Source organism: Pagrus pagrus, assembly GCF_965226575.1.
Source record: "Pagrus pagrus genome assembly, chromosome: 20".
Lineage (NCBI taxonomy): Eukaryota > Metazoa > Chordata > Actinopteri > Spariformes > Sparidae > Pagrus > Pagrus pagrus.
This window is the reverse complement of record NC_140207.1, coordinates 27,500,485-27,510,898: the sequence shown is the minus strand read 5'-3', so window position 1 is coordinate 27,510,898 and position 10,414 is coordinate 27,500,485. Positions and strand designations below refer to the sequence as shown.

At 41.2% G+C, this 10,414-nt stretch overlaps 1 protein-coding gene across 1 annotated transcript; it reads left to right on the top strand.

The window, feature by feature from the left end:
• Positions 1–990: 990 nt before the first annotated feature.
• LOC311249299 (protein FAM200A-like) lies at positions 991–9,180 on the top strand (the record flags this gene model as incomplete). The annotated part of the gene is made up of 5 exons (XM_084340224.1): positions 991–1,165; positions 1,555–1,738; positions 4,326–5,727; positions 7,181–7,291; positions 9,124–9,180. 5 exons carry the CDS (start codon positions 991–993, stop codon positions 9,178–9,180), a joined length of 1,929 nt encoding a protein of 642 aa, XP_084196350.1.
• Between the last annotated feature and the right edge of the window lie 1,234 nt (positions 9,181–10,414).

Sequence of the window (10,414 nt, the reverse complement as noted above, 5' to 3'; positions counted from 1 at the left end):
TCTACACCTCTCCCCTTTTACTTGCTCTTCTCTTTCTTTCCATCTCTGTGCCTCACTTTCCACTTGCCTCTCTGTCTCTCTTTAGTTCAAAGGCTGCCAAATCCTTCCCAAACCAATTAGAGTGTATGTAAGGTCCTCAGGGGGGGCCCTGTGGTGACATTACAGGGTACAGAGTGGCAAGGGGTTTGAAGAGGCTATCACAGTCTGCAGTATTCAACAATGTCAGAGAGGAACAACAATAGCAGGCCATAAATCAGCCCTTAAACAGTGAATAGGCATTGACTTGTTGGATATGAGACTATACAAAATTAGAAAAAAACACGGAGGCGCCAACAAATGTACACAAGTATGCATGCATGCGTTCATAAGAATTGATGTGATAAGATGACTATAACACTTATACATTCTCCAAATGCCTATTTCAGCAGCCATGTTTTGCAGACATACAAAATTTGTCACATACATAACGTAACGTTGCTTACTTACTTACTTGTAACCGGAAAGTATTCACAGCGCTTCACTTTTTCCACATTTTGTTATGTTACAGCCTTATTCAAAAATGGATTAAATTCATTTTTTTCCACAAAATTCTACACACAATACCCAATAATGATAACGTGAGAGAGGTTTGTTTAAAATTTTTGCAACTTTATTAAAAATAAAGAACGAAAATATACCATGTACATAAGTATTCACAGCCTTTGCCATCACACTCAAAATTGAGCTCAGGTGCATCCTGTTTCCACTGATCATCCTTGAGATGTTTGAGATGCTTGAGATGAGTCCACCTGTGGTAAATTCAGTTGATTGGACATGATTTAGAGAGGCACACACCTGTGTATATAAGGTCCCACAGTTGACAGTGCATGTCAGAGCACAAACCAAGCCATGAAGTCCAAGGAATTGTCTGTAGACCTCCGAGACAGGATTGGATCAAGGCACAGATCTGGGGAAGGGTACAGAAAAATTTCTGTAGCATTGAAGGTCCCAATGAGCACAGTGGCCTCCATCATCCGTAAATGGAAGAAGTTTGGAACCACCAGGACTCTTCCTAGAGCTAATAATAATAAGCTAAGTAATCGGGGGAGGAGGGCCTTAGTAAGAGAGGTGACCAAGAACCCAGTGGTCACTCTGACAGAGCTCCAGCATCTCTCTATGGAGAGAGGTGAGCCTTCCAGAAGGACAATCATCTCTGCGGCACTCCACAAATCAGGTGTGGCCAGACGGAAGCCACTCCTCAGTAAAAGGCAAATGACAGCCCACCTGGAGTTTGCTAAAAGGCACCTGAAGGACTCTCAGACCATGAGAAACAAAATTCTCTGATCTGATGAAACAAAGCTTGAACTTTTTGGCCTGAATGCCAAGCGTCATGTCTGGAGGAAACCAGGCACCACTCATCACCTGGCCAATACCATCCCTACAGTGAAGCATGGTGGTGGCAGCATCATGCTGTGGGGATGTTTTTCAGAGGCAGGAACTGGGAGACTAGTCAGGATCGAGGGAAAGATGACTGCAGCAATGTACAGAGACATCCTTGATGAAAACCTGCTCCAGAGAAGAAGTGGCTACAGGACAACTCTGTGAATGTCCTTGAGTGGCCCAGCCAGAGCCCAGACTTGAACCCGATTGAACATCTCTGGAGAGATCTGAAAATGGCTGTGCACCAACGCTCCCCATCCAACCTGATGGAGCTTGAGAGGTTCTGCAGAGAAGAATGGGAGAAACTGCCCAAAGATAGGTGTGCCAAGCTTGTACCATCATACTCAAAAAGACTTGAGGCTGTAATTGGTGCCAAAGGTGCTCCAACAAAGTATTGAGCAAAGGCTGTGAATACTTATGTACAATACATGGTATATTTTCATTCTTTATTTTTAATAAAGTTGCAAAAATTTCAAGCAAACTTCTTTCACGTTGTCATTATGGGGTATTGTGTGTAGAATTTTGTGGAAAAAAATTAATTTAATCCATTTTGGAATAAGGCTGTAACATAACAAAATGTGGAAAAAGTGAAGCGCTGAATACTTTTCGGATGCACTGTACATAAAATAGGTAGGTTTTAACTAAGGTTACGGAAGTAATATAGTTATTTTGACCTCAAACAACAATGTTTTTCAAAAGCTAACCATGTAATCTTCTTGCCCTAAAACCCATAAACCAAATGGCAAGTGCATGACAAAGGTCCTGTACGACTGTTGCTGGTATACTCCAACAGTAATGCCGTTTGTGTTGCACATTTCAGCATTTTAATATTTTAACTTTTTTTGTGCTCTAAATGTTTGGTGCTAGAAGATCGCTAAAAATGCCGGTATTTCTCTTTGATTTAACCTTTTCTGTGAGTCTTGTTCTTTCTTCTTCTATTCTTGTCTTCACAATGACCATACCAACAGAATGGTATACATATACTGTATACAGTACAGAGTACAAGAGTGAATATCTCGTGTTGATCCAAAAGAAGCAGAACAGCTCTGTAGTATTTTTCTTTTTCTGTCTGTCTGTCTATTGAGGGCTTTGCTTGGCTCATCAAAGTGGCCAGTAACCTTATTTGAATGAGTCAGCTGCAGCCCTGGACCTGGACCTCCTTCCTCTAGAGGAAGGAAGGCCCAGGCTGGACTGTCCTAATCACCTCGCTCAGAGATGAGCTTCTTCTCCTCCTATTGTACATTTGATCCTTGCACCTAAGCAGAAAACTTTCATTGCACTGTTGTTGTAATGTTGCCCCTGTGATCTGTCTAAAGAAAGACACATTCATCATACAAAACATAATCACATAATGCCAATAATTTAGAGAGACAGAGACTCACTTTCTCACAAATTGTCCCAAATACAAAGAAATTAGAGAAGAATTATTTCCCAAATTTAAAGAAAAAATCCCTGACTTCCTCACCCTCCAACAAGACAAATTAATTCCAATCCTTCTGGGAGAAGACAGCTCTGCTGTAGAACTAGCAGGAGAATATGTCACTGCATGTCACACATTAAGAAATGTTTCAATGTAAAGACTGCAAGACTCATTTATTTCTGTTTATTGATACTATCCTCATTCTCATTATCACTTATTATTTTATTATTGTTTATTATTTTACACACACGCACGCACACACACACACACACACACACACACACACACAGAAACATGCACACGGACACATGCACACGGACACACACAATTACTTTTTTATTTTATTTTTCTTAAACTTTACTCTATTTATATATGTATATATTAACTTATGAAGTGTATTTTTGTCCTGTTTAATTGACTCTTTATGCTTTAGCAACATAGTCTATGTGACATTCATGCAAATAAAGCAAATTGAATTGAATTGAGAGACAGAGAGAGAGAGAGAGAGAGAGAGAGAGAGGCATGCTGTTTCAGCATGCCTTTCCTTGACAGTTTTGAGAGAAAATTGTGTAGGAAATTTTTTAAATATTTAGCATTCTTCTATTGCTATTGTTCTTACGTCAGTGCTCTGAATGTATTCTTCGACTTGGATTTGAAAATAAAGACCAAACCTACGCCCTTGGTATTAAGTTATTATTTTTTATACAGCTGTTTATATATTGCACTCGGTGCTAAAACTGTCACCAAACATTCTTTTGAGGGAGCCACAAGAGTTCATATAGATTTAAATGGTGTTATATTGACATTGTATTGTACAAAGATAGAGCTTACATTAGTGCTTTTCACACTGTGCTTAGCTAACGGTGACTTTAGCCTCGGCTTGCTGGCCCTGCTCCACAGCAGGGTTAGCCCTGACTTTGTGGGGTTATCCCCAGAAAATCAACTAAGCCCAGGGCTAAGAGAAGCTGGCGTGAAATGGGGCCAAAGTAAACACAACATTCTATAATGTTATGGCCCACTCACACTAGACAATCTGTACCATGCCCAAGCACATTTGACCCCCAGTGCCCAGTATAGCAGGAAAATACTGCACATGTGATGTTCTTTAAGTGACTGATGTTCTTTACATCACCTGTCATTCTCAAACGTGACATCTCCCGTTCTATTATTTCTGCGTGTGACCGCTCCCGTTCTATTTTTTTTTCGCGGTAAAACTATTGTAAGTAAGACTCATAGTTCACATTTAGAGAGATAGAGAGAGAAGAAGAGAGCTTAAAAAATTGACAAATACTTTTCAACAATGAAAAGAAAATCAGCCGACACGTCGGGCAACGGTGATGATGACCAACAGCCAAAGCCCAAATCCAGAAAGTATGATGACGCATATCTTTCCCTTGGATTCACAGTGAATATGGTAGGAGAGGAGGAGAGGCCCGTTTGTGTTGTGTGCCTGACATTTGGAGACATTACATCCCTCCCATGTCAGTAAGCCACCTGAGTTCTTCAAGAGAAAACTGGATGAATACCGCAAGCAGGAAAATCGCTTTAAAACAACAGCATCGGTGAGCAGCAAAGCACAGCTAGCGTCATACAGGGTCGCATACAGAATTGCGAAATGTAAGAAGCCACACACTATAGCGGAGGAGCTCATACTCCCCGCAGCTATAGATATGGTGTCCATCATGATCAATGAAACAAGTGCGGAAAAATTAAAGGCCGTCCCCCTGTCTAACGACACTGTTGCAAGGCGCATAAGTGACATTTCAAAGGACCTGGAAGATCAGCTGGTGGAAAAATTGAAAGGCACCCGTTTCGCCATACAAGTGGATGAGGCCACTGACAGCAATAAAGACTGCCTGCTAATTGTTTACATCCGATTCGTCACATCTGAGTCGTTTGATGAAGATTTGCTGTTTTGCAAATATGTGGCGAAGAGAGCTACAGCTGACGAGCTCTTCAACCTTATTGACGGTTACCTGGCAGAACACGGACTGGAATGGGAGAACTGCTTGGGTGTTTGCACAGATGGAGCACAGTCCATGGCAGGAAAGACGAAGGGGCTGAGGGCACTCATCATGAGGGTCTCGCCAAAAGCTCAGTGGACGCACTGTATTATACACAGGGAGGCGTTGGCCGCGAGACAGATGAGCCCCGAATTGAACACCGTCTTGACCGATGTTATCAACGCCGTCAACTTCATCAAGACGAGACCTCTGAAAGCGCGACTGTCCTCTGCACTGTGCGAAGAGATGGGAGCGCAACACTCAGCTGTGTTGTTACACAGCGAAGCCCGGTGGCTCTCGCGGGGGAAAGTGCTTTCGCGAGTGTTTGAGCTTCGAGAAGAAATTCGCGTGTTTCTGGAGGAGGAGCGCATGGAGGAACTTGCAGTCAAGTTTAAAGACGAAACATTTCTGATGAAACTGGCCTATCTAAGTGACATATTTGGAAAGCTGAACGACTTTAATCTCCAACTTCAAGGCAGAGATAAGCACCTTCCTCACCTGGCAGACAAGATCAGCTCATTCATTAGAAAGCTGGAGGCGTGGAACAAACGCCTTGAGAGGGGAAATACTGATTCTTTTGAGAATCTAAGTGAATTCATTGAAATGAATGCTTTGGATGCCACACCAGTGATTCGGTGTCTGAGGGAGCACATATCCTCACTGGGAGGTTTCTTCCAAAAATACTTCCCAGACAGCAGCGCCCAGTATGACTGGGTGAGAGATCCCTTCAATGCAGCAGCACCTGCTGACTTCAGCTCTACTGAAGAGGACCAGTTCATCGAGGTAACGTCTGACTCCTCCCTGAGACTGAAGTTTGTGTCACAGACACTGAGTGAGTTCTGGATTGGTGTGGAGAGGGAGCATCCTCTCATTGGCGAGAGGGCTGTGAGGATTTTGCTTCCTTTTGCCACTTCCTATCTCTGCGAGATAGGATTTTCTGCTGTTGCCTCTCTCAAAACAAAATATAGATCTAGGCTGAACATCGAGCATGAAGTCAGAGTGTCAGTAACTAGCCTGCAGCCCCGCTTTGAGAGAATTTGCAGTGAAAAACAGGCTCATTGCAGCCACTAGTATAGTTTTGAGTACAGAGACCTGAGCCCAACAACTTGTTTTTGGACAGTTTCCAGCACAAATATAGCTAGCTGATCTGTTCTTGTTTGTTATTGTCTGGAACATATTTTCAATGCAAATAGTAATATTCATAGTTACTCAGTGGCTCTAAATCTCAAAGAGTAAGGTCCCTTATATTTCTTTCCAAATGCTTGCACTTATTTTTGTTCTTTTGCACAATATGTAGGCTACTTCATTGATGTTATTTTTTAGAAGATGTACATTGCGAATGTTCAGATTTTTAGGTCAAACAGCTGGCTTTGTTGCCAAATGTTGTTGTTTGGTCTTTGCATGGATTCAACTTTATTTATTGCACATTTTGCAATAATTGTATATAAAAAAACACAGGTTGATGGAGCAATTGAGTGCTAATTTGCTTTATTACATATTACTTTATTTATTCTTTATTTTTCTTAACTGATTGCACATTTTGTAATAATTGTATATAAAAAAACAGGTTGATGGAGCAATTGAGTGCCAATTTGCTTTATTACATATATTTATTCTTTATTTTTCTTAACTGTGATTGCACATTTTGTAATAATTGTATATAAAAAAGCACAGGTTGATGGAGCAATTGAGTGCCAATTTGCCTCAAAGCTGATTTACAAAGATGTCATCGAAGTACTACTATGTTTGTTTCCTTCATTTGTACAAAAAAAACCAGAGGATAATGAAGTGAGTTGATGTTTTGTTTCAATAAAAGTTAAACTTCACGCATTTTGTTGCGCTTTTTGGGGGGGGGGCGTTGAAATTATTCTTCCTCCAAAGGGGGGCGTGTCAGAAAAAGTTTGAGAACCACTGTGTCAGGCCTTATGGGCCATTTGGGACACGTGGGTTAAGGTTGTTTTCATGTTTCTTATGTTACCAACCCCCTTGTTTTATTCTTTGCTGGGACACATAACCTTGATGCCAATATGGACATGGGTAAGGAGTTATTTCTGAACAAGTGGGTTAAGGTTGTTTTCATGTTTCTTATGTTACCAACCCCCTTGTTTTATTCTTGGCTTGGAGCCACATAAGTTAATTGTGTCAAGAGGTGTGATGTATGAACTACAGGTGTGTGTGTGTAAGTTTAGGTTGCGTGCATGTATAAAAGCACACCACAAGAAGGCGTTTCACACCTTAAGCCAGAGCATTTAATGTTGACGGTTGAAGTGTCCACTTGCAAGTGTATGAATAAAGCAAACACTTCTTTCTCCTGTGTTCAGTCCTCTCTGCTTCTCAGAAATTACCACGACATCCAGTGTGTTTGACTAGTGTGAGCGCTCCATACCATGCTCAAACAAGGTACACCTTCTTGGCCCTGGCACAGTTGGAAGAGGTGTGCTTTGGCACGGTAAGGTGTGTAATGTGGACATGAAGTATAATCATGCATATTACGCCACCTTGCATAATCACAGGAATATGAGAGGGCCATCTGTGACCAAAACAACACAAAATATGCCACAAAAAAGTCAGTAAAGTAATGTTCTCCATGTTGTTGTCCATTGTGCTGCGACTGTGCTACAACATGATGACGTATGTACAAGAGGCAACCATGCTCAGGTCCGGTTGGAGCAATATGAGTGCAGGCCAGCAGGGGACTGGGGATGAGGGACAATGTAAGTGCACCCTTAGATCCAAACAGTACAGGTTACAGTTTGACTCTGCAGCTCCTCAATACACAAGAAAAACTTCTGTTTGAGAGAAGCTAGCACTATCCGTGTTAATTTTCATGCTGCTTGTTCATGATAATATCGAAGCTATCACCAATCCATGCTAGTGTTGTTGATCTTGCAAGATGGGCAGTCTGGTTGTAATGGTAATAACTCTGTATGACTGTTAACCATACCCCCCTTCTTTTAATGTCAAGGTGCCACGACACAGTAGAAAAGGTGGGGGGACTTTGTTTTATCCAAATGATTTTGCATTAGCTGCAGTGCGCACTAACCACCACCAGGTGGTACATGTGAGCAGTCCAGACTACAGTGAACACTTTAGGGCCCTTAGTTTCTCTCTCCTCCCTCTTGAAACAGATATGCTGTTTTTTTTCCTCATTGACTTAGTCTGTATCTACGGAGACCCTATAGGGTCATATGGTAGAAAAAAAACTGGATGCGGAAATCCGTGTGTACGGATTCTGCCCTCTTCTTATTGATCAGCACAGTGATATTGAGATATTGATAGTGATCAATAAACAAGAAAGACGATGACAACAACTCTGTTTGACTGTATATGAGCAAAATGCTCTATTTAACTGGAGGAGAAAGAGGAGGAGCACTGTGCTGTGTGCATAATGTGGTGCACGAATATGAGTCCTCTGATAGGACCAGAGAGGACATACAGACTATCATTCTGTTTAACTGGGGAAGGGGTGTGGGTAGGTGAAATAATTAATCTTTGATGAGGAACGTATTAATAACATAACCTGCAGCAATCCTTCAGCATCAGGGCCCATCTTTTTGCCGGCTGAAGTGGTGCACAGTGCAACACAAGTGTCATTGCTAGTTTTAGACCGGTGGTCTTAAAATGAGGTGAGATCAGGTGCTTTGCTGGCACATCTGGGAGCAGCAGAAAGTGTTTGCAGTAATAAACGTCAATGGGCCCTTGATCTAAAGTCAATGTCGCAGTGTTTTACCTGCTATAGAGGGCTCAGTATTCATATAGTAAGATGCACCTTCACAACGCATGTACACTTCAGTCATTTAAAGATTTCCTTTCCATGCACACGAAATGTCACTGTAGCAAACATCATTGCTCATTTAAGCAGCAAAACTAAATCTGTAGTTATAAACAGGACAGTACATAGGATACTCTCTTGAGGACACAGCAGTGATGGAGCTCAGGAGTCGGGAGATATTAATAATCAATGAAGTTAAACTTTGTCTCGTGCGTAAATGCACACATTGTCTTTCTTAAGGGGGAGACGCACCTCCTTCTCCTGTTAAGCAACAAGAGCATTTCTTACAATTTAAACTGTTTCAAGATTTCAATGTCCTTTATTGCTCAACAACATGTAAAAAAGAATAAGAATCAAAGACATAAAACACAAGTAAGACTAAAACTAAGAATTGTTTGAGCTTGTGAAATGTAGTAAGTAGGGGAGAGGGGTTTTCTCCTCGATTCATTTCCCGGGACATGGTCAGTAAAATTACATGTTTTATTTCTTTACATTCTTTTTGTGTGTAGCAGACAACAGCAGCAGGGCTGGGCCAGCAGGGCTACTGTGACTACACACCTAATTAGCGTTACAGACCTTTTTGTTCACTTCATGGACCATCGTCCAACAGGTCCTCCAGATCCCACAAGGTGCATTGTTACACTGAGAGCAAGAGCCTTGTATACTGTGCTACAGTACAGTACAAGGGAGCTTAAACGTATTTACAATGTAGCCTGAATCTACACTCCATAGTATTCACATTACGTGATGTTAACAGTTGCTGTGGTAACAACTGGCAACGGCCGTTAGCACACATTAGCTAGTTTCGCCCCATTGTGTGATGAACAATAACTCATAAAATTACAATTTGGCGTATTTGAACAAAATTAACAACAGCTACCAACGGCCAAGGTCCTTACAACCAAATCAAATTTAAAAAAATGAATTGAATCCCTGAGGAGCTACTGAGCATTAGTGATGTTTGCGTCCACAAGAATGCAGTTACCTATAGTTCTCTCAAACAATGTAACGAAGATGTGCATCAGAGGGGATTTAGTATGGAGTAACATAGCTATCAAAAAGATGTGTGCATGATTCTAACTATTCGTATTCGTAATGTTAAACATTTGAATGTCAATAAAATTGTTGTACACACAATTCTGCTGTCATATACCCGAGTCTGAGAAATTGTTTGGGTTAGGTTTGTTTTCATGTGAGTATGAATCTAAAAGCTGTGAGTGAAAAGTCTTGTGAATGCAACCCTAATTTCTACGACTACGAAGTCTTCACTCTGAACACGAATTCAAGTTTGTGAGTATGAGTAGAAAAACGTTGAAATGATGTCACATAGGTCACTGGCAGGTCACAGGGGGAAATAATCGAACCCCGATTACCCCAAACGCGCATGAGCCAAAGCCACAGATGGCTGACAGCAGTGGACCGGGTAGAGCTGCCAGCTCAGGTGAAACATCACAGGTAAGTCAATAACGTGTTTATCCAATGTTTATTTCATAAAATTGTACTATTTAGAATAATATAGCCTACAGTTCATAGACTTACAGACTTACTGCTTTAGCTTGCAAGCTAACGACATGTCGGTGACGCTAACTTAGTGCTAGCATTACTAGCATTAGAAGTTGGCTTGTGCTAGTTCATCAGCACTGACCTGCAAAATATGAAATAATTAATTTGAGACATGTTGATAAAATACAACTTTTATCGATTTATAAATTATGTCAATTTGTGTATAAATTTATCCATCGTATAAGTGTGGTTTCTTTTCCTCTTTGCTAACACCCTCTCGGTCATGTGCATTTGTTT